Source organism: Actinia tenebrosa, unplaced genomic scaffold (assembly GCF_029948245.1).
Source record: "Actinia tenebrosa isolate PJP-AT-01 unplaced genomic scaffold, QUT_ActTen_1.0 PGA_scaffold1__47_contigs__length_23844297, whole genome shotgun sequence".
Classification (NCBI taxonomy): Eukaryota; Metazoa; Cnidaria; class Anthozoa; order Actiniaria; family Actiniidae; genus Actinia; species Actinia tenebrosa.
The window spans coordinates 7,232,320-7,257,380 of NW_028292578.1; the positions used below are offsets into that span (position 1 = coordinate 7,232,320).

At 36.9% G+C, this 25,061-nt stretch overlaps 2 protein-coding genes across 7 annotated transcripts in view; one reads left to right on the plus strand and one right to left on the minus strand.

Annotated features, from left to right (window-relative positions):
* LOC116296204 (regulator of G protein signaling 21) overlaps nucleotides 1-25,061 on the plus strand; it is a 27,133-nt gene continuing 2,072 nt past the window's right edge. The window contains exons 1-7 of one of the 6 annotated variants that reach the window (XM_031704195.2): nucleotides 1-137; nucleotides 662-807; nucleotides 6,512-6,589; nucleotides 19,058-19,197; nucleotides 20,879-20,935; nucleotides 23,893-23,954; nucleotides 24,643-24,809. In XM_031704195.2, coding sequence (XP_031560055.1) covers nucleotides 787-807; nucleotides 6,512-6,589; nucleotides 19,058-19,197; nucleotides 20,879-20,935; nucleotides 23,893-23,954; nucleotides 24,643-24,809 — 525 coding nt within the window. In that variant the 5' untranslated portion in view covers nucleotides 1-137; nucleotides 662-786. Of the gene's footprint in view, nucleotides 138-338; nucleotides 411-546; nucleotides 808-3,850; nucleotides 3,992-6,511; nucleotides 6,590-19,057; nucleotides 19,198-20,878; nucleotides 20,936-23,892; nucleotides 23,955-24,642; nucleotides 24,810-25,061 lie in introns of those variants that run through there. The other 5 variants (XM_031704197.2, XM_031704196.2, XM_031704198.2 and 2 more) reach the window with 5 other exon arrangements.
* Nucleotides 8,984-12,540, minus strand: LOC148909791 (uncharacterized). Its single transcript, XM_089033309.1, has 4 exons — nucleotides 10,320-12,540; nucleotides 10,125-10,216; nucleotides 9,678-9,787; nucleotides 8,984-9,592 (listed from the first exon to the last, which is right to left on the minus strand). Exons 1-4 carry the CDS (start codon nucleotides 10,424-10,426, stop codon nucleotides 9,212-9,214), a joined length of 690 nt encoding a protein of 229 aa, XP_088889435.1. The 5' UTR covers nucleotides 10,427-12,540; the 3' UTR covers nucleotides 8,984-9,211.

Below are 25,061 nucleotides of genomic sequence, written 5' to 3' on the forward strand. Positions count from 1 at the left end.
AACGCAAAGAAAATCCTTTTAGTTTGGGATTTCCGTTTTTGTCTGACGACCGATCCTATTTCACATCGTAACTTGTTTAATCCTCTTATTTTCATCACTTGGTCGTATCCTCGCATGACAAGTTGTATTAATCTAAGGTAAGGTATTCTTTCTTTAAGTATTGCGTAATATTTCGGTATAAAAAACGCCATCTTAATCATCGAACACAAGAACTAGCTACCGAATAAACTGAGCAGTCGACTTATTTGTGTAAGGCTAGGTTATGCAAATGCGCGCAGCACTTACATTAGAACGGAAGTTTGATAGCTGGAAGCTATAGTTCTAATATTCCCTAAACGCGCGAGCTTGAACTAAATATCCTAGAAGAGAACAAGGAGTTCTTCTGGGGTAAGCAGATTCAAGGTTATGAGGTGTGTACTAAATAAATTAAAAAAATAAAGGAAAAAGGCGACAGTGTCATTTGAAGAGGAAGATATTTACAGTGCTGTGTGGGGGAGGGTGTTAGGATTGGTATAATTGTATACTAATCTAAATAGCACCTTGAACAGTTAAAAATAAGTTCAGTTCAGTACAAAAGGGAATCGAATTGATCGAATTGTCTTGGGTATCAATAGCATCGCTCAAATCAAATACCCTCTCACTGATGACTTTTCCATTGAAGGAAAACCAGTTGAACCGTATGTTGATCTGAAGAGCGAGATATAGCAAACTGACTCTAGAAGGTCGCGTTGTTTGTCTATCAGTATACTGAAGACCGTGTTCATTTGCAATAGATGTGGTGGTGAAATGAACGGCAGAAAAAGAAAGGTAACACAATACGTATGTTGCTTTATTATCTAAAATACGCCTCTACTATGGTATTACGATCATATTTTTGAAAAACTTGAAATACTATAGTATAAAAACATGGTGAACCTCACGAAGAGAATAGTTTAACTTTGATGAACCCGTTGCAACATGAACGCAACTGATCCAAACGCGATTGAGTCGAGTTTTAATCCTTTTAAGAATCGACATGTGAATATTGACTATTATATTTTTATTTTGTGATATTTTTAACACCTGATACGAAGTCCATCTGCTGTTATGGTTGTTATATTAGGGGACGAATTGTGCTCAATATAACATAGTTAATGAAAAATTTCCATTTTTTGTCAATTGAGTCCAAGCGATTCATTATAGATTATATGTCATCATAAGTTCGCTGCCTCTCGGCCGCCATGCCATATATCATCACGCGGTCCCAAAAAGCGAAATAAATAGAATAAAGAAACGCGCATTTTTTGTTATAAAAAAAAATTTCATAATCACAGTTTATTAAGTTAATTTTTACCAGAGTTTAGTTAAAAATCAAGCTTTCTGCGTTTATGTCGATGTGTTTTTTAACAAGAAAGTGATATGGCCAATGGTCATCCTGACTGCTCAAACTGTGTTGCCTTTGTTATCCATTAATTTGGCGCCAACAGTGTTACACAGCTTGGTTTTTTAAATTTTAGTCATTATTTTCACGGATAGATTTTTAATAAATTCAACTTGAAACTGTGTTAGCAACATTAACAAACCAAACAAACGACCAAAAAACTAATCCCCAGAACAAACTCAGTTTGTTTTTGTAATGTTGACATGGATAAAACTCGTCTACACCTGCCATGGCGCGCGCATGGTTTATCCGGCCCCTGAAACAGCAAACCTTAAAACTCCGGCTATATCAGCCATTCATCATTTTGGCTTTGAATCTTTTACTAAACCAGTCTCCAAGATACTCAGATGTGTATGATGACACGCATGGACAAGAGGTTGATACTAGAGTTTTGTATTTAAGCTAGCATTGCTAAAATTATGAATTAGTGGCATTGACGCGATCAATTCATGGTTATAAAGTCGAAGGCATTTTGCCAGTGTGTTTAAATCGACTGAGTACAATATTCTGATAGAAAAACTCTGTATTTATAAAACTCTGGGTTTTTCAAAGCAAAAGTCGGTGAGGAAGGACACAACACTACGAGATTGTCAGTTTTGGGGTTAATAATTCCTGAACTTTCCACTATTTTGAACCCTCTAAAATGAAGCATTGATTCCAAAGGCGCAAAGTGATCAAAATGAATCAAGGAATGACATCCTTGGTAGCGTTCACGATGCGTGGACCTCACTGTATCTGCGGTAACGGACAGTTTTAATCGCTTGATCTTTTTAATCAAGTTGCACGTGATCGATTTTACCATGGAAATAATTCCTTTTTTTCTCTACTTCAAATACTTCAAACTACTTTCACGGATTCTATAATAATACTCCAGCGCCCTCAACATTAGCTGGGCTGAGCTAAGTGTTTAACTTGGATAGCAATTCATTTAGGATTTTAAAATCACGTATTGAGGCAATGTCTTTAAGGGACGCCAATGGCAATTCTCATTAGACTTGGCGAGCTATAAATGCTCATCTAATTATGAGTCGCTCAAAGAGAAGTAAAATGATTTTTCCAACATGAAAAAATAAATAATATAGTAATAATTTTTGCAAGGATTTTTGCCATTTTCAATGATCTAAATAGATTTCTTGCAGTACCTTGGAATGCAGTTCATTCTGGGCGACAAAACAATACGTTCCAATTCTCAGGAGATCGCAATTGTTTTGTTTTGTCCCCCAGATCGAGCTGCTTTGACGTCACACGAGGCTGTAGCCCCCTCCCCCTCCCCCTTCAGCCACATATACTTTTACTTGTTCAAAGTAATGTATTTGCTGTAAAATAATTTGGTCAAGCTCCATTATATTTTTTGTTTGATCCGCCCCTAACACTGTAGACCTATCGCCAAATGATTTGAACCAAAAAATCTAATGACGTCATCATATAATAATATCTAACTAAGTGTGGTTGATACAAGCATCTCTGAGCACCATTGATGATCCACATCAAATAACAGTTTTCAGGGAGCTGGAATAAACCTAATCCTTCCCCCAATGGTAACCATGGAAGGTCCTCTTTCGCTTGCTATTCGCTGTCGTTATTTTCTTTTCCTGTCTTGTTTACTGCAGTCTTTTCTACTTCGTTTTGGTCTCAAAACTGCTTACTTCAAATTTAGTCGAAGAATTTATCATTTAAGGAGTTTTTTTTGAATTGAATAAACATACACATTCAAATCATGCATAATTGTTATAACAAGGTCTTATTATGACTACCATGTTCGTTTTATCGGCTTTCGCCTCGAGCAACAGCTGTACATCTATACTGATACCGTCCTACAAACACTACCGAGGTTTCCTAGGAGATCTATCACCTTTTATTCATTTATCAACCTGGTTCATTTTTTATTTTTCTATGACAGCTATAGGAGCTTTGTTTTGAGATAAAAGTGGCCTTCAAAGCCGTGAGTTATAAAGTGTTTATAGCTCAGTTATATCTTTCGGTTGTAACAGACAGGAGAACGATGACGAATACAATTTGCTGAAAACACTTTCATTCCTACATGATTATTAAACTTTGACATTATCTTTGCATTAAACAATAAAAAGAAAGGAGAAAAAAAGCAAAAAACTCACGTAATAAAAAACACTACTATGTTAAATGAAGTTCTACACTGAAATAATTTTGGTGTTAGCACAAAAAAACCTTGAACGACGTACAAAAGCCAAGGCAATAAAGCCAATTTTGGGAATTACGAACATCAACAGACTAAAGTTAATGTACTTGATATTTTTTCCCATTCATTCTCCTTGTATTTAGTTGTTTTTTGTCCTTTTAGTGCACTTAATAATAGGAGTTTGAAGACGTTTTTTTCTGTCATTGGTTACCTAGCAACGAGATTCCTTCCTGTTGTAGTGATTGGGCAACTTAAGCAAAGCTCACGCCTTGCTTTGAAAGTTACTTCCGATGTTTGAAGTTGCTTTTGTAATCAAGGTTTTTACACAGATTCACCCGATAAGATTATGGCTGTTCTTTGAGCTTATGTCAACGAGTATTCTAAACCTCACGAAAAAAAACATTGAGCATCGACAGGCAAGTTTACAATGATCATAGCCTTCTTAGATTCAAGGAACTAAAGCGACAGAATGATAAGCGAAAATCCCCTGATTTGGCCTTAAAAGCATTGCTCATTTTGATAGTATCGATGTAGGTTTGTCTTCGTTAAATGCATGTTTGGCTTCATCAAGATTAGTTTTATTTTGCCGGAAAATGAATTTTTTTTTTTTTTTTCTAACTGCAAGAAGCTTCAAAACTAACAAGGGGCCATAAAATCCTAATATGATTCTGGCCCTGGATCCAGAAAGGAACTTACCTTTTTCTTTTACTGATGCTGGTTGTAATTGCCGAATTTCACTTTTTTCATCAACTGTGTTAGTTCAGTTTTTTCCGGGATTAGTGACATCGCAAAATACAGCGCAGTTGCACTTGAACTTTTGCGGAAGTCCAATCTTCAAACTGTCGACAACACCAAAAACCTCCATGCTATTCAATTCAACAGAAAATCAGCCATTCTTATTTTCTTAACCATTTTATTTTTCGTATTACTATGCATGGCTGGGAATGTGGGCTGAGTTCTCTCTGATTAACAACTTGAACGGGTTTAAGCTTAAAAGTTTGGGGTTTGGTAAATAAAGTAAAATTAGAACATTTTAGAATCGGGGCGAGAAATGACAATATAGTTACTAGCTAATCTGATGAGCAGAACTCTAGTATGATTAAGATATACCCAATTATTTTGCTGTTATTAATAAAATCTCGACAGCTAGATTTCATTTCAGCTCGGCTTCAAATGAAAGTGTAAGGCCTTCTTAGTCATATCGTTCAAACACGTCAAAATGCATTAATTTGACCGATTAACTTGAGATAACTATGCATTATCGGGGCTTTAAATTGAACGAAAGTATCTCAATCTTATCAAAGATACCAGATAGGATAAACTGTCTTTTTAAGGGTAGGCGAGATTTAACAAATTTCCTCCACTTTTTTCTGTGGTACGTCCTCTTATTTACGACGATTTTCGTCATCTGCCTTTTTGTGGACCGCACACGAGGCGTAGGAGTCCACGACATATTTTGACGGCCAAATGCGTATTGTTATGATGATGATGATGATGATGATGATGCTGATAATATATATATATATATATATCAATTAAGTCCTGACCTGGGTAGGAGTGCGTAGGTTTCTATCAGTGCTCGACAGCGCACAGGGCAACATCAAACTCGAGTCTTTAAAGAGCCTCTTTAAATCACCTATTGATGAACGTGCTTTATAAGTGTTAATAAGACAATGCTCGATCTGATCGCCGCAGCATCAAATACTAATTAAGTTTTAAGTGCTATCGAAGAAGGCAACAAATGAAGTGGAGGATCCTGAGAATCTTCTAGATTGAGTTTGCTAGCCTTCAAGCCATTTATAATGATCATTTAGCCCCATAAGGGCTCAAGAATAAACGATTAACAATGACGTCTTTAGAACCCCACTGAGAACACCCATAGGCCATGCATTTGGACCGTTAAGTACTGGTACATGATCCATAGCTATGTACTAGCACTCCTAGGAAATGGTTCCCTTGATAAAACTAATATCTCTTATACCCCATTCACACCTAAACGTGTTTAGTTAAACTATGTTTTCATTAGGAAAAATATTGAGAAACTAGAAACCTACAATATAATAAATCTTTCTAAAATATTATCAGAGCAAGACAAAGGATTGTTTACATGCATTATTTCACCAAAGATTGTGCAGTGTTCGTAGATAGTTTTTCAAACCTGTTTAGTTATATTAGTGTTCGGTAGGGAAGGGGAATGAGAGGAAAGGAAAGGAAATCGAGAAAAGGAGGGAAGGATAGGAATGGAGTGGAAAGGATATGGGAAAGATCAGAAAGAAAGAACTGAAAAGAAAGGAAAAGAGAGAGAAAGGAAAAACAAGAATTATAAACATATACGAGGTCTACAAAATATTTTTGAAATGGTTCACCATCTGAAAGTTTTACTTTCTAGTATAATTCGAAAATATTTAATCAGAAAATCGAGAAATCGAGGGAAGGATAGGAATTGAAAGGAAAGGAGTTGGGAAAGATCAGAAAGAAAACCATATAAAAAAAATAAAAAAAATAAATAAAAAAAAAAAAAAAAAAGGGAAAAGAGAGAGAAATGAAAAACAAGGACCATAACACGAGGTCCACAAAATATTTTTGAAATATTTCACCATCTGACCCTCAAATATACGTACTGCAAAAACAATTTTTTCATGGTTTTAAAAGAAAATATATGTAACTGTGACATGGATTTCTCTAGCACAATATATAACGATTCTACTCTGTTGGAGTTAGTGTTGACTAACACGTGCAAGTGTTATATCACATGATACGTTTCATACCTCTTGTATTGTTTTCTTCCACGCTTCACATCAAACCACTCATTTGTGGTCTGATCATTATATATACTTGATTGTTATTCCAAAGTGACGTTTTCATTCATAAAATTCGTAGTCAATTTAAAAGTTTGCTTGACTGTTGTGCTGTTTTTTTTGCGTCTTGAAATGAAGCAGGGTGACCAAGCACAAGTTCGAAGAGATACGTCTTGGTATTACAACTTTTCTGAGCCCATAGAGGACACCAAAGCGGTAAGAACTTGCACAACTACTTCTTATGAATTTTACGAAAAAAATATTTCAAATTCAGAAATTGTTGCAAAATCATTCGAAACTTATCGTGAATAATGAAGCTTTGCATGTCTTAATCTTTCCCGCTATGAGTCGGTTAATCGCATAGTTCGCCTAAACTTTGTCGTGCTGGAATCGAACGAACGTTATTTTTTTAAAAAGCACATGTTAAAAACTAAGTCATTCAGCCATATCTCTGTGTGGTCTTTGTGTTAAACCAGTGGATTTTATAACTTTTCTATTCCACAATAAAAAACTGTGTTGCTGGAGTAAATTAAAACAGAATAAAGAACCTATAACTAGAAGGATTGTTTTGGTGCGAGAACAGTAGCAATGATGACGACAGTGTCATTGAAATGACGGAAAACCTCACCGACTACAAGCTAAGATAAGATCGCGCGACTCTTGTATCGTTCTATTTTGCTACAACAAAGGATATATCTTGTCTCTTTATCGAGGAACAATGAATGAATCAATCCAGTGAAACTGCGTTATGCCCAGCGTGACAATGACTTATACTTCTTGCAATCTATAGCTGATGTTGGAACAGGCCTTACAGCCTGTTTCTAATAAACTTGTGACCATCGCTCTAGAATTAAATTGAAAAAAAACAAAACAAAAAACAAAAAACAAAAAACAAAAAAAAACAAAACACGGAGAATCTAGAGAAAAGAACTTCCAAGCACATTCGAGAACGGACCAAATCAACTTGGACATAATGTTTTGCCCATTTCAGACCACTTGACATTCTCTTGAGAATGAGATTCTTTGTTTGAGTTGTATCTATATTCAAGCGTCTTCTCATGTGCAACCGTTAGACAAAGAAATTGTACTCTAGGGAATGACACGTGGTCTGACTATGGAAAAATATTGGATTAGGTGTACTTAGCGACAAGCACCTTTACTGTTCACATATGATTGCGCGTCGAGAATCGAAACTATGCATGGACCACAGAAGCAGCGCACACTCGACGAAAAAATGGATTTGTCATGTAGGCAAACATATAGACAAATATATGGGCAAATATCATATTTGACTAATAGTAGACAATATTTGCCCAATGACTGTATATGATATGTACCTACACATTTATCCCATGGGCACAGATGGCAAAGTCCGTATGGCCCAGTAAAATCCCAAACGGCAAATATATAGCAGATATCATATCATCCATACATTTACCCGGTAGTAAATGTGAATGCTCATTTGATATGTGCACGTATTTGCCCAGCCCGTATATGTGTTTTATGTCTTACGTATACCCTGTGTTTCCCCAGGCCGTATATGTGATTCATGCCTTACATATACCCTGTATTTTCCCAGGCCGTATATGTGATTAATGCCTTACATTTACCCTGTCTTTGCCCAGGCCGTATATGTGATTAATGCCTTACATATACCCTGTATTTTCCCAGGCCGTATATGTGATTTATGCCTTACATATACCCTGTCTTTGCCCAGGCCGTATATGTGATTTATGCCTTATATATACCCTGTCTTTGCCCAGGCCGTATATGTGATTTATGCCTTACATATACCCTGTGTTTGCCCAGGCCGTATATGTGATTTATGCCTTACATATACCCTGTATTTTCCCAGGCCGTATATGTGATTTATGCCTTACATATACCCTGTGTTTGCCCAGGCCGTATATGTGATTAATGCCTTACATATACCCTGTATTTTCCAAGGTCGTATATGTGATTTATGCCTTACATATACCATGCGATATGCTCTGACCGTATATGTGATTAATGCCCCCTTAATGCCTTAGATGTACCAGCGCGTCTTAGCCATATTTGCTCAGTTGAATTATGCTCATCATATTTGCTAAATTTAACTATATTATCAGTCTTCAGCTATTGTCACTTATGGCAGGCCAAAAAAAATAGAAACGATATATGTCGTGACAACCACCTCATACTTTAAACATAGCTAACCTATACTAAGAAGCAGGAAAAAAGACATAAATCATACTGAAACATTTTTATTGTGAATTTCCTTTTCTTGACGACTGATTAACTATGAACAATTTGTTAACTACAACTAATTGAAAATGCTAGTTCTGTAAATTAATTATAGGTGTTTGTTTCATCTTGTGACAGAATTTGTGAAAGGAGATCATAATATATTTAGTTGTCAATCGATCTGTGGCTTATGTACGATTCTTTTTAGATATTCTGTAGTAGTACACTTCATTTATAACTGCAAAAACTTAATTAAGGACACCGAACGTGGTTGGTTTTCTACGAGTTTTATGAATTAAATCTTGTGTCACTGTTCCTCCGTTCCTTTGGCCTGATTTCTAGGGTTTTCCTTCTTCTTTAGATTATTTGAACATTATACTTGTTTACTTTAAGAAATCCAAAGGTCAATAGGCTTAGATAGCCGCTGCTATACCGTTTGACCTTTGGATTTCTTCAAGTAAACGAGTATAACGTTCAAGTAATCGAAAGAAGAACGAAAACCCTAGAAATCAGGCCAAAGGAACGGAGGAACAGTGACACAAGATTTAATTCATAAAACTCGTAGAAACCCCAACCACGTTCGGTGTCCCAGTGCCCTTGATTTGATAAAAACCTTTAGGCTCTCAATGCCCATTCGGGACCTCCAGATGGCCTTGGGCGTCTTGATGGCTCCCCGATTTTCCGCTTCAAAAGCATGGTGAGACTGCGCTCTGACAGCCTCCTTTTTGCCTTTCGGTCCATGCTTTCCATGAACTGATTAGCTAGGGGGCTTCTCCATGGCAGAGGGTGTTTTATTAAAACTTTACTCTGCTTAGTAGGGCCCCCTTCGTTATCAGAGCCACTGTCCGCTGTATCGTCATCAGCCTGGTCATCCGCCTCTGACATCGACTCCTCTGATGACATATACTCCAGTTTCATAATTGCCTTGACTTTCTCTTTGTCCCCTGGTGATAGCGAGGTTGACAAGTCCGCTGCCTTGGATCTGGATTTTAGGAGCTAAAAGAAAAAAGAAAAAAAAACACCGTCAGTCAAAGTTTCTTATTAAACAAAGTCATAATCGTTGCAAATTCAGTTTACTCACATTTTGTTTTCTTTGTGTTTTCCGCTGCATCTTTTGATGCCTTCCAAGGGCCCCTGAACGCTCTCTTTTGTTTCTCTTTCTTCTCGTCAGAAAGTGACTTTTAAGGGCAGCTGAAATTATATCAAGTACCCATATATTAAAACTTGAGACAAAATTTGTTAGAAATTTTGGCATTTGGCCGACAATTACTCCTTTAGCATCCATTTGTTTTTGCTTTGTTTTGTTTTGTTTCGTTTTTTTTTTTTTTTTTTTTTCTTTTTTTTTTCGTGTTATTTTATTTCAAACTGCTTCCCCTCCCTTCGGCATTTGAATATTTCTAAAAGGATTTCGTTACCCCCTCCCCCCCCCCCGATCACCACCACCCTTTGTCCTCACCCCTCCCCCCCGGGTTAACTTTGATAGGTGCATAAGGCCTTTCGCACTTTGTAATATAAAATACATAAATACCTTCTAACTCGACGGCAGAGACATCCTTATGAACATTCAGAACTCTATCCCTTATTGCGTTATTAATCTGTTCGTTGACGTCATCTCTGAAACTAATTAGGAAATGCCATATTTGAGTGGTAAGTGGAAACTTAATATGGAAAGAAACTATGGATGATTCAGACAAGATCATTTTTATTAAATTTTCATACTTACGCTTTAGTAAAATCCCATATAAGAGGGTTTTCTTCCCTGTCCCGTAATTTCTTTGCTACCAAGCGTACTTCAGACTGTAATAACATAATATAATTCATTAAAATCATAAGATGTACCTTAAGTTATTCTTAGACATAGTAATAATGTTTTCATTATTTTTATGGCTGTGATTGTATAATATTGGGGAAAAAATCGAAATCAAATCAATTCCTTTACAAAAAAGGAAATTATCATTATCATTCAGTGTCTTGTTATTGGAAATCAATAGTAAAGTTTGGTAGCATTAACCACTGCCATGGCGGGTTTCCCGCCAATTTTAGCATTGCATAAATAATACCGCTGCATAATTATACCAACTACTCTTCGCGCCAAGAATTCCCAGTAAAATTATCAATAAAAATAGCTTGCTTTTTTAAATATTGCCACTTTACTTACTGCAGCAGCCTTTGAGACAGTAATCTTGGTCTTGCTGTTGTCCTTGTTCTGCTGGCTTTCTTTTAAGGCGGCTAGTATTTGGCGGTTTTGTTCTTGCAGTTCTTTAAACTGTTTTACAATCGTTTCGAAATTTGAAGAAATTTCTTCTTTTTCGCTGTCGGGGTCAACGTTCTCATTCTCGCTTGTTGCTTGCAATAGGCGATTTCTGTGTTCTCTTAGCACATCCTCGTTACCACCAGGGACAGAGGGAATAAGTATATTAAGCCTTTGAGAATTGGCGCCATTTTCAGTATGTCTACTCGTACTGCTTGTACTGGTAGTTGCAGTAACAGAATGGATTGGCATTGGGCGTCCTGGTAAAGGTGTAGATGTTCTTCCCATTTTTTGATCGCGACGAATGAACGCAATTTATAAGCAAAGATATAGAATGTGCGGGAAACTAGATGACCGACAGAGTTTGTTACCTGTTTGTGACCAAAAGGCGAATGAACGAATAAGCACATCCACCGAACAAATCTACCCCCTATCTATCACGGCGTATCACGTGACTTGTGATGACATATACGTTCATATAATGAAGTCTAATAATAAAAAAAGGAATAACTGTCTTATAAAAATGCTGAAGTTGTATCCAGGATTCATGTTAAGTAATATATCTATTATCTTAAAGCTATTTGCTCCATTTTATAAAGTTATGAAATTTTTTCTAAAGCCTAGATTCACGAAATATCATTGCAATAAACTTGATTAGCTTCTAGCTCTAAAACCATCGTACCATTATCTGCCGCCAACAGTGACAGCTCTAAGGAAAAGGGCGCGGTAATAAAGATCCGGCGTGCTTTTGTCCAGTGGCATGTGGTTGATGGACGTGGAACTTTATTACGCTGGAATATGGCTGTTAGCCATTCAAAATGCTTGGATTTTGAGTAATTATCCCAATGATACACAACGTCTTTTTAATTATATAGTTCTGGAAAACAAAATGTCTTCTGCGATGTCAAAGCGTTATCATTGCTTTCATTGTAACGAAGATTTACATTACAGAGTATTTTGCCGTCACAAAGAAGAATTTTATGATCCTTTAACAAATCAATGGCAATTACAGCGGAATGACGACGAAGACTCAAATGATAGTATTTTCACTCACGAGATTGACGGCCAGAACGACATTTCTTCTAATGACTACAGCGAGATAAACGTTTTGGACCAAACTGATCAAGACTCCTCTGATGTGCCAAATACAAACCAACCATCAAGTGACGAATTCTTACCAGCTACTTCACAAAAAGGTATTGATGTTATACGTTTATTTGATGATTAGATTATATAATCTTTAAATGTTAAAGTCAAACTGCATAGATAAAAGACTGAATCTTTAACAAGCGGCTGATTTGCACATGATCTAGCTCCCCTATTGGATTTACTACCAAGCATTAGTGTTATTGAAGCGAGATTAAGTTAGAGGTACAAATGATTCTTTTCTATTTCTATCTTAGCCTCGTTTTCACCGTTACTTTTAAGAAGGGTGCATTATTAAGTAATCGGCTTATGGTTGCCATTAAAACCTCAGTGTTCATTCAGAAAGGTTCATTCAAAGAGTTTATAAAATCATAGCTAGAGATAACTCATTTAAAACGCCAAAAAGAATTTACTATGTTCAAATGGATATTGCTGTACATTTTTGTCTCCAAATCAATTCATGACTGTGGTCATCCTGAGATAGCATGGTATCCGGCAAAACATGTTTGTCAAGTTAGAGAAATACAATTATAAGTAATTTATTTAATATGTCTCTTGGGTTTTTTATTTCCGATTTATCATTTTTCTTTCACGAATTATAAATTGTTGTTTTGCTGACTTAGAAATTTATATTTTATTTTCAATGGAAATCATTTATTTTCAGAGCAAAATTTGGGTCAAAATTATACATTTAGGGACCGGTCATTATTTAAGTTGGAGGTAGGGGGGGGGGGGGGGGTGGAGGAGAAATTGTCAGTGACGCAAAAAAAATTTCAAGGCCCCCCCTTTGAAGGCATCCAAGTTTATCGAAAACCTCCCATGGATTGTAGTAAAAAATTTAAAAATTTTCCCTAAGGGTCATTTTTAAATTTCAAGACTTTCACTAGCAAAAATTTCAGGCCCCCCCCCCCCCCCCAATTTTTTCTCCCCCCCCCCCCCCCCCCAACTTAAATAATGACCGGTCCCTTAGCCCATGAGGTTTTTTTTACTGACATTTTTTTTTTCTAGTATTATAATGGTTTCAGACTTTATCTTATACTATGTTGCAGTTATACAATGCCGAATGAATAAAATACATCGTATTTGCTTATGTTTAAAGGTGAGGGAATAAATAACTTTGAGGAAGAAGATCAAGTGTTTTGGGATGACAAGTTGGACAGTGAATCTGACCATGAAGAGATAAGAGGAAATGAAAGAAGGAGATTGGTTGAAACTTGGGATATTGATATCGAAGACGTAGAAAGAGATTTTGAACAATCTAGTGCAGAAATAAGCGTTGCCGTCGAAGCAAGTTCCCGAGTGACCCTTATTAACTGGATTGCCTTGTTTGTGTGCTTTTGGTCTGCATACTTTTCTGTACCAGACCGAGGCATTGATATTCTCCTCGCCTTTTTTAAAGCGATTTTTCAGGTTTTGTGTGAGCTTTCGCCAATCATTTTCCCAACCGCAGTATTGGTTTTCCCGAGCTCCTTCAAACTCTTGAAAAATTATCTTTCTTTTAAAGATAAGCATTCAAAGTATGTTGTTTGTCCGAAATGCGACACCCTATACCGTTTTCAAGACTGCATAACAACAAGATTCGGGCGTGTCATTGCTAAACCATGTTCTCACATTGCTTTTCCGAATCACCGTCAATTGTTTCGCCGCACACCTTGTGGAGCGGAATTGCTTAAGGAAATTCGTTTGAAAAATGGACAGACGAAATTGTACCCACATAAAGTTTATTGTTATAAAAGCATCAGAGACACTCTAACTCACTTTATTAAGCGACCAGACTTTGTACAAAAATGTGAGATTTGGAGAAATCGGAATGTACCGGACGATATTTTAGTTGATATTTACGATGGCCAAGTGTGGAAAGATTGGCAATATTTTAACGGCACTCCTTTCCTTGCCCAGCCTAATAATTATGCTTTTATGCTGAATGTTGACTGGTTTCAGCCTTTTAAGCACAGTGTCTATAGCGTTGGAGTCATATATATGGTCCTCCTAAATCTTCCGAGAAAAGAAAGGTACAAAGAGGAAAACGTAATAATAGTTGGGGTAATACCTGGTCCACACGAGCCCAAATTGAATATTAATACGTACTTACAACCACTTGTAGCCGAATTGAACTTATTGTGGCACGAAGGCATCCAAGTTCGGCCTCATGGGAGTAGAACAGCAAGATGTTTTCGAGCTGCCCTCCTTTGTATTGCTTGTGACATTCCTGCACTAAGAAAAGTTTGCGGTTTCTTAGGATGTACTGCTCACCGAGGGTGCTCAAAGTGCACAAGATTTTTTCCCGGAGATTTTAGTAGCATGGATTTTTCAGGTTTCGAAGATGACGATACACCAAGGACAAATGAAGAGCACCGAAGAGAGGCTCAGAAAATACTCAATGCAACAACCGCTGATGAACGAAACCAAATTGAAACTTCCACTGGAACAAGATATTCTGAACTCTTACAGTTGCCTTACTTCGATTGTACTCGTTACCATGTTGTTGATCCTATGCACAATTTGTTTTTAGGGACAGCAAAACATTTAATGAAAAATGTATGGCTAAATGCTGAAACGCCAATTATTTCTAAAGAAAATTTGAATAAAATCCAGGAAAAGGTAGATGACGTCAAAGCACCATCATTTATTGGGCGTCTCCCGAAAAAGATATCAACATCGTTTGGAGGATTTACTGCTGATCAGTGGAAAACATGGACTCTCTTGTATTCTGTATTCTGCATTTGGAATATCGTTCCAACAGATGATTTGGAGCTGTGGAGGTTATTCGTATTGTCCTGCTTTCACCTTTGCTCTCCACTTATTACAACTGAAGAGCTACAAGAAGGACATGATTACCTAGTGGAATTTTGTAAATCGTTTGAAAAAAGATATGGAAAGGAACGTGTTACGCCAAACATGCATCTACACCTGCACCTCAAACAATGTATTTTAGATTACGGGCCTGTATATTCATTTTGGCTTTTCAGCTTCGAACGTTTCAATGGGATTTTAGGAGCGTTTCGAACTAACAATAGATCTGTTGAAATACAAATCATGAGAAAATTTCTCCAAAAGCATGAACTAAGAGATATCCCTTTACCAGAGAGATTTCGAGAAACTTTCCAACCAGTATTTCAACTTCTTCAGGAGGCACAACAAGTAGGAACACTTGGCGAAAGCATCCCATCAATACCATCAACACTTAATCTTTCAGTTGGTCAAGTACTACGTTGCTTAGAGTGGAGCAATATGAATGCATACTCATGTTTTTCACCTCGATCCATTGATGTTCTTGATGATGACTATACAGAATATCTCTTTAAAGCTTATGAAACAATTTTACCTCAACACTCGGTCACTGAATGTGTTACCGATACGTTTGAGAGAATTAGTACCATTGGATATTCGGGGACAAAGCTAGGGTCCTCTGACTCTAGACTGGAACGTTCTTCCTTCATTCTTGCAAGTTGGTGTGGCCAATATAGTGGCAGTATTGAGACCGATTTATTTGACTTGCGCCCCGGTGTTGTCGATTGCTTTCTTAAACAAACCATTATAATTGATGGCAAGCAGGAATCATTGTGTATGGCAAAGGTTCGATGGTATCAGCGACATCCAGAAAGACACAGGATTGGCAGACCACATGAAATTTGGTGCAGAAACTTGTTTGAAATGGAAGGGCCCTCTACATTCATTCCCATACAAAGGATACACAGCCAGTTTGTTGCTGCTTACGATGTTATTGACAAAGAAAGAGTATTAATTGTTTGTCCTTTACAACGTAAATTGTACGGATGATGGAGATGACAGTAAAGTATCATCCAGGAAAAATATTCAAAGCTATCAAAAATAAACTGTTTGAACTGTGCATCAGTAACTAGATAGTCAAAATGAAAATTGAATGAATTCTTTGATGAGTTTAAAATTAGATGAATTAAAATAATTATGAATGAAATTGCATATATTGCCAATAAAAAAGATGAATTCATATGTTTAGACTAAACAAAATTGATGCTTCAAATAATATTACAGATGTTAGCGGTTTGAAATGCAGCTGAGGTTAATGAGTTTTCTTATTGTCACTGGAAAAAACGCATGTACGACTTACGCATATTAAAAATACATCGTCCGCGTTTTTTCCTGTGTGTATCAACGCATATAACCTCACTTTCATGACATCAAAGCAAAACAATGATTGAATTAATGTGATCGCAACATTGATGTCATGCGTTAGGAGAAAAAATTGACACATATGACTGAGATGGACCTGCATGCACTCCCCCCTCGTAAGTCGTAAAAACAAGCCAACATCCATCATAATTCAGTTGAAAAATTATTGATTTGTTTTGAAAAGTTTTGATTGCAATAAATTGAAACGGAAACCTCACATCGGATATACTCAGTTTGGGGTATTGTATTTGCTCCCCAGGTAAATATGGGGCAAAGCCTAGTGCAAAGTTGATTTCATATGTGCCCTTCATTTGACAATAGGGCAAATATAGGGCAAAAACGGTTATCATATATCCCCACTGGGTAAATGCGTCTAAACTAAGGGCAAATATATAACATATTTACCCATGTGTTCAGATGTATGGCAAAGCAATGGCAAATTTATTAGAAATTTACCCCGACCTTTGCCTGCATAGGCAAATGTATGGGCAAATATAGAGCACCATATTTGCTCAACATTTGCCAAGCGGACATATGATGACCAAATCCATTATTTCGTCGAGTGGCATTAGCGGGGCTTATTTCTTATAAAGTACAAAATGCCCCACTACTGTGACTGCTTTTTTTCTGATTCCGTCATTTTTGGAATTAATGCTTTTTAAGTTTAACATAGTTTATTGCATCAATACAAGACTTATATTTTTCGATGATGCGCGTTTTGGCCTTAGGTCAACACTGAAAACAACCAAAACGCATGCATTTCTAAACGCTCTCTAGAGTGAGACATTTGAAAAGGGAGGCCTTCCGTATTTGTATAGAAAAACGGAGATCTTTTAAAAACGCTGACGTCAATTAAATCGACCCGTCGGTTTTTCGCATGCGTAGAAGACAATATTGTATCCTTTCCAATCGTATCTGCATTTGAAAACGCTAGCGTCTACGCGAAGCTTTCGATGGATTTTCGGTGAAACGAAAACAGAGCGTTTCGAAAACGCATTAGTTTGACATGGTTATTACACGGCCACGGCCACAGTCACGGTCAAGGTCACGGTCAAAGTCAAAGTCAAGGTCAAGGTCACGGTCACGGTCACGGTCACGGTCACGGTCACGGTCACGGTCACGGTCACGGTCACGGTCACGGTCACGGTCACGGTCACGGTCACGGTCACGGTCACGGTCAAGGTCAAAGTCAAGGTCACGGTCACGGTCAAGGTCAAAGTCAAGGTCAAGGTCACGGTCACGGTCACGGTCAAGGTCAAGGTCAAGGTCAAGGTCACGGTCACGGTCACAGTCACGGCGGTAGATAGCAGATACCAGTACTGATTAGATACAGCAAGGTTATGGCACCTCCATAAGTCTTTCCTTCCTATATTTTGTCTTTTTGTATTTCATCTCAAGTGGGGATTTCGCGTTTGTCGGTTGACCAGGATTTGAAAAACTTATTGGAACGGTTATTAAATCGATCGGAGTTTGAACATAGAACGAGGTGTTGTTACCAACAGCCTAAAACAATGGAGGTTTGACCTCGTTCTAAGTTTAAACTCAGATTTAATAACCGGGCCAATCATATCAGACGAATGTGAACTTTAGGAAGTCTTTTCTTACTACAAAGAATAACGAGTTAATCCGCAGCAATAGATTGTGCATGGCTGAAACAATGCGCTAACAAATCGGTTCCGATTATAACGATCTCACGGGAATATTCGGGTTAGTTCGCGTATTGTTTAGCCATGTGCTCATTAGCGCTAAATCTTCATTAACCTACGATCTCTTTAGAAATTAGTTAGTTTTGTTGGATACGCGGTTGCCACAGACGCTTAAATCTGGGTTGTCCTTAAATATCATTTTAATATTTTAGCTTAGTTTATGACTTGTTTACGATATTTTCTGTTTACCATTTCGGAAATTCTAACTAAGTTATTCCCGTACCAAATTGAGTTAAAGTTTGATTTCTTTTCATAAGATGGTAAACAAAGAGTTAGTCTTTTTAGGAGTATGTACGTTTTTATGTACTTCATTACGAAGTGGTAAGAAAACTAAGATTTCTCACTGCATAGTTACCAACTAGGCTAAGTAAGGGGGGTGTACGACATACTGGTTGTTAAGAGAAAACTGAGCTAGACTGGCAGCTGTCCTTCAAGATCCTTGGACTATAAAAGGAGAGTTACCACGCTAGTTTGGTGTGTTAGTCGGGAACCCGAATGCTACAACAACTTGGTACGCTTCCAACAACTTTATAAGGTATGAGTGCACCTCTTCTCTTGTTACCGAGTGTGGAGTGTAACCAAAATAGTGAGTTAATTTAGAAGTGTGATATCCTATATTTAATCGCTTAGTATGTGTGATTGGTATTGGTTACTTAGTGATATTTATTTTCCTAGCGTGTGATATTTACGATTTCAAGTTGTATTAGTTAAAATTATTCAGTCGTGCGGTTCAATAAATTGTTTTGTAAAGTTACTCTCCGTTCTCATTCCTTTGCGTTAACTCAACGAACTCGCGCTGTCGCGGCATTTGAAATATAGTGCCGTCACATAAGCATGATATTCCGAGTAAAGTTGCTCATTCGGTAAAACAGTAATATTTAAGCTAACTAGCGTGATGTACAAGGGAATACCCAGAACCCCCTGCGCTCTTAGTCGCTTTCAAACATATATTGCTATTATGGCTTTATAATTAAGGCGCCGACACACGTTGCAACATTGCGCGCAATGTTAGCTACAGTCAATGTCGCTGAAGTAACATCGTTTTGTGCTTTAGCAACATTGCCCGCTGCAACAAATTGTGTTGTGTGACATGGCTCGCAACCTCGATTGCCTGCAGCACTGCGCGCGGCAAGTCAACACCCATGAAGATATCATTATTGGTGAAAAACATTATCAAATAACTGATGTTCTAACGGGTTTTGACAGGATACGAGAATCAACATTCTAGAGATCTACATCAATGGCAAAGAGAATAACCCGTTAGAGCGGTGTGGAGATCACTCACCCTTGTTCACAAGGCGAAGAGATCGCTGCTGTTTCTGTTGTTTTTGTTGCGCATTCGAGTGGTAAGTATAACTCTATCATGTGTTCTTAGGAAACAGCGCACGCGTATGTTTTCTTATTCTTGAGGTTTTCTTTGAACATTGAAGAGCAAAAGCTCTTGAAATTCATCTCTAAAATTGATTTTTTTAATTAATGATAGTTTTGCGTTTTTACGGATAATGTGAGTATGAGAATATGAACAACAGACCTTTCCCGCGAATTCGCTTGATAAGTGGCCACAAAAGCATGGTTCCAGGTCCAGGTTGGACTTAATAAATACAGTAAATATATGAATACATCAAGTCAAACCTCGAGTTGGATTTATTGTTTTGTGGCCAACGCAAGCGAATTCGGGAAAGGTTTGTTGTATCACTTAGTATCCCATTTGTGAGACATCTTCAGATTTTGGTCATCTATTCGTATCTCCTTTTTAAAGCTGTCAAATTCACTTAAACAACTACGAAATTTCTAATTTATTCATCGATTGTTTGTTTTTATTTTTTTACTTTTGCAAAAAACGAAACAGAGAAGAGAAACTTAACGTGTAGAATGCATGCAGTTACGCATAATTAATAGTGAGAAAAAACCCCGAATTATTCTGATATAAAATAGTAAAAACAACACTAAGAAGCCTCATTGTCCTAGTACGATTACTTACCATTCTCGAGAAAACCGAAATTAAGATTAACATCTTTTCCCGTTTGCGAAGCCAAAAAGACCGGCAAATCATCAGATCATTGTATTCAAATGTAAGTGAATCAGTTTATTTATTCTTTCATTGAAATCTAGTCTGGTGTCTTTCGAGAAGGTTTTTTTTATAGTATTCTATTACTGACAGCACAGTCTAGAACTGTGGTTGCAGAAGTGTGCAGATGGTCAACTGTATTCATTCCTCTCCGGCGACGCGAAAGGCCTGCTCTACACATGCCTCTTACGAGTACATCATGTCGGAAGCAATTTTCAATCCATATGTGAAATTATAATTTAGTCGTTTTAAGTCCCTTGATGTCTTGTCATCGAAGACAAATAGTCCACGGCTTGATAATTATGAAACAGTGATAGAGAACTCCTCGCTCTTCGCTCGGCGTCACACTTCGTGGTATCTGGTAGCCACATATTGAAAGAGGAAAAAAACCCAAAGAGGAATAATTCTCTCTTCGTTATCCTACATAGGAGGATTCGTTCCTCTAACTTTCAGTTGCTGTCATCTTAGTAGCTTTCGACTTTTACTGAGGACTTAGAGAATTAGAGGTAATTCTGGATAAAAACATAAAAGTTATCCGTTGTTTTTTTTTATCGCAAGCAAGCTTTGAGGCTAAGTGTTCGTATCGGGATAGTTAGCGATAAATTCAAGCGAGAAAGTTCTCGTCTAATACTGCATCTCACAACACTTGTATATGCAATTATGTTCATTGACCGGCACAGCCAAATAGTCAGTCCACTCTATGGGGAAGTCAATCTAAATCAGCGAGTGAAGCGTTTTACAACGCTAACTATTCAATAGCCTATTGGTTTCATTTCATCCCAACAAGAGAGAAAAACGAGAAAGCTCTTGCCTCATACCACATCTAAATAATACTTGTATATCCAATTGAGTTCATTATAACCGGCACATTCAATTGGACCTCTACGGGGAGAAGCTAATCTAAAGCAGCGATCGAGTGAAACGTTTTTACGATGATTCTCTCATTGGTTTCATTTCAGTCCAGGAAGTAGGGGTCGCGTAGGAAACATGGAACAAGCAAGTCGTTACAACCCCAGGTTAGTACTACATTTACCGGTATGTTTACGTTTACGCCCGCACTCGCTGGTAACTAATCCCCTGTTAAACGAGTAACACACAAAAAAAATTCTGTGAGCTGTGAAATCAAAATTTAATAACCTGTGAGTATGCGTTGCTTTCAGGTTTTGATGTTCAATTCCCAAGGAAAAATTGTACAAATTATTCCCAGCATCTATCTAATGACCCAAAATGAAACAATTTCAATATTGGATCAATAAAACGAAAGCAATATTTTCATCGTATCTTGGTATTAAAGATTCTAAAAAGAGGAAAATCCATGTTATTCGTTTGGGATCGTTTTGTTACCGTCTGTATACTGTGTTATTACGAATTTTGGCAAATCTTCATAATTAGAAAAAAAAATCGTAATTTCAAAAGCACGCCAGGTGAAAATCCAATTTTTATTTCTTTACTGAAATGCCAAGCTTTAAATTCTGACAAAAAAAGAATTTTGTTAAACGAATAATGTTCTTTGTAAGAAAAAAATTTTAGTTTGTCCAAGAAGGAAAAAAAAAGGTTGCGATAGAATTCGGTGTTGTTTTTCTGAATATATTTTTCTTCTTACTAAATTAAGCCTCGGTTGATAAATGACTGAAAATCGTGATAAGACTAGATTTATTTGAAACATTTTCAACCCTCAGAGAACAGCATAATTGATATCCTTGAAAACCATGAACCAAAGCCAAACTCACGAAACAAACAGAACTGCTTTCCAAAAATATATACATTTTAAAAATGGGAATGATTTTTTTAATTCGATTTTTTAAAACGAGTTGATCTCACGGGTGTTTAGGGGAACCACATTTACACAAAATTTGACCAATAATAATTAATTTTTCCCCACTGTTGCGACAGAATTAACGAAAGACGAATATATATAATCTTTAAGCGAACATGCAATATAGTCAGATTGATTTTCAATTAAGATACAACAGTTGTGCTGTACATGTCATTCTCTGGCTCTATCACCAGTTTAGTACATTTGAATTGATATCAATCATCTCGACTCATAAGAAAATTCTTATCTTTCTGGGTCCTGATTGCATATTATAACTGTGGGAAAAAAAAAAAAAAAAAAAAAAAAAAACTAAAATAAAGACAGAATAAAAATTAGCTGAAAGACATCTAAAAACTAATCCCAGCTTTGTAGAAAGAACTAGAAGAGATTTGTTGTACAGATTCTAGCTGCGATGGCGACTAAAGCAGCGTTTTGTCTCGATCCTTATGTTAAATCTTAATCTTATTTTATCAGCAATTTAAAAAATCTCCTCTTATTGATGGATGTGGCATGTGGAGAATAAGTGAATGAGATTTTGTTAGTGGTGACAGGTTGATTGTTTTGCACAATGGCAGTTTTCAGGCAACACTTGGGCTTCAGGGTAAAACATATCTATTAAAACACTGCTCTTTTCCTGTTTTTAATGTCTCACGCAAAGCGAATAAATCAATATATAACATAAAACGCACTTCAAATTTAGTGGAAGGATTCAAAATGCATTTTTAGATAATACTTTGACTTTACTAAGAACATACGGGACAATGACTTTGAATTGAAGAACTCTGATTGGACATTGTGCGTTAACTTGGCTTGTGATAGGTTGGGAAGGAAGCTATTTAAGAATTTTTTTTTTAATAAAAAAAATTTATTGGAAAAACTATTGAAAATTATTATATTATATATGCTAAAATATTACTAACTTAATAGATATAAAAGTTTGAAAACCCATGCGATGAGTGATAAATATTATTTTAAATTGAAAGATTAAATAACTATTCGATTCTATTAAGATTATTTACAATTTGAGCATTGCCTATATCATGGTTTAACTTCTTTAATAAGAATAAGAATCGCATTACGATACCAATGACCATGAAGAAGGCGAAGACTAATATTTTCTCCCTTTTGATATTTACTTAAGATACATGAATTCTCATTCGATCGACAATCAATTGATTTTAATTTCGAAGCTACTCGTGTAAGAGTTTTTTTTCCAATCATGTTTATCGCGCGGCTCTAATTGCAAATGGCAATCGCTAATGGTGGAGCAAAGAAACACATTAGACGTCGTCATTTAGGTTGCCGTATCGACGAGAAGCACAGCGGGACACCATCTGCGCTTCTGATTGTCAAATGGTTCCATTATAAGATATTTTTTTACTGACCGGAATGAAGAACTGGTTAGTAGCGGTAATTTGATGCAATTTCATCCGGTAACATGCAGCGACAGATAATTTAAACGATGGATTTGAAAGAAAAAAGCGAAAACAATCACTGGTGCATGCCAACGATAAAACGAACCGATATCAAAGTGTCGGCAAGTGAAAAAAGCATTCAAGATACTAGGTAGCCATGCGAGAGTAGGAACGAAAACTAGTTGATACTGCGATATCTTGCGCGTTCACAAGCAAAGCGATAAGAAAGATTGGTTTAGAGGTTGAAGTCAGGCCGACAAAAAACATTTTGGCAAATTACCAAATAATGGGCCCTTCTCATCCATCCATCCACGATACTTTTAAAAATGGGTCCATTCGGCATAAGAGAGAATACTGTCTCCGTGTTTCGTTTTTAGGTGGAGACAGTTCAGTAATGCACAAATGTGGCTGTCTCAAAGCGTTTGTTGTTGTTCGCCTGTGTATTAAGAGGTATTGCTAATCAACGATGGACAAATAGTTCGTAATCAGGGTTTTATAAAATTCTAAAGAAACTGTTTGATTGCGAGATGTGAAGATCCGGCTGTTTAAAAGAGTCGGGCGAAATCCAAAGGAAGACTGGTTACGACCACGTGACGCGTAGGATTGTAGAACTTTATTTGGTGACGCGATATAAAAGCACCGCCATCTTGTGTCCCTATTCCCAGATTCCGTCCCACCATCCTATGCGCATGACTTTTAGTAAATAACACTTATTTTGCTTCATTTTCAATTGTTTTTTTAGGCCAAGTACCGAAGAAGTACAAGAATGGGCGAAATCGTTTGAGAAGTTACTCAGCAGCAAAAGTAAGATAAAAAATGTTAATTATCGAGTTATCTTTATCGTCTTTTTCATGTGCAAAAACAAAACGTGTCTTCCAATGCAATGTGTCTTTATTCGAGGTAAATGTGTATCATCTTAGTAAGGAAGTAAAAGCAGGTTTATGATGAATTTAAAAGACATAACCACGCTTTTTAAGACCATGATTTATTCAGAAATCTTTTGTGTACATAAATTAAGTGCAGGACAGATTGTTTCTTTATTGTTTAAATAGATCTGTCATGCGCTTGATTTATGTACACTGAAGATGGAAGGTGGTTATGTCAGTCATGTATAAGTTCTCATCGGCTTTACCTCTTTAGACACTCAATGCCGCTGGCACTGAATATAGACAACAAAAATTTAAGTTCATGTGACTACGTTGACGATAAGCCTTTTGTCATTGAAATACGATTTATTTACTATAAAGCGTCCGCACTGTGCTCCGTTCACTAATAAAGCACAGTTTTCGACCAATCAGCGCGCACGTACTTTCATAATTTTATAATACAGCGCTATAAAGCTGACATGCTGAACATTATATGACTAGCAGGGGGAAATTACTAGTGATTTTCCCCTGATGCATGATAAGCATCTTAAATGGCAATAAATCGAGTTGTATATATAATAGGGAATATACAAATAACGATGGATATTCTTTTCTGTTCTTTACAGGTGGTATCAAACTTTTCCATGATTTCCTGAAGAGCGAATATGCAGAAGAAAACCTCCTATTCTGGCTGGCAGTTGAAAAACTTAAAAAAGAGACAGAACCAGGCAATATTAAAAATCTAGCACAAATGATCTATAATGACTATGTGTCTACAGAATCGCCCAAAGAGGTTAGTTAACACCTATCGCTAAGAATGTTATATTGCTCTGGGCACGAGATTGTTTTAAATGATTTCCTCCGTGGCTTATACTGTTGGAGTTCCTGTGTTTTTGTTTTTTTTCGTGCCAAAACGCGCATGACAAAAGACCTGATAAAAAAAACTGATGACAAAGTTATTGCCATAGGTACACCAATATGGTGGGCTGACGTCATGCGAAAGCGTTATATAGTATGCTTGAAAAATGGGTGAAAATACGGCGAC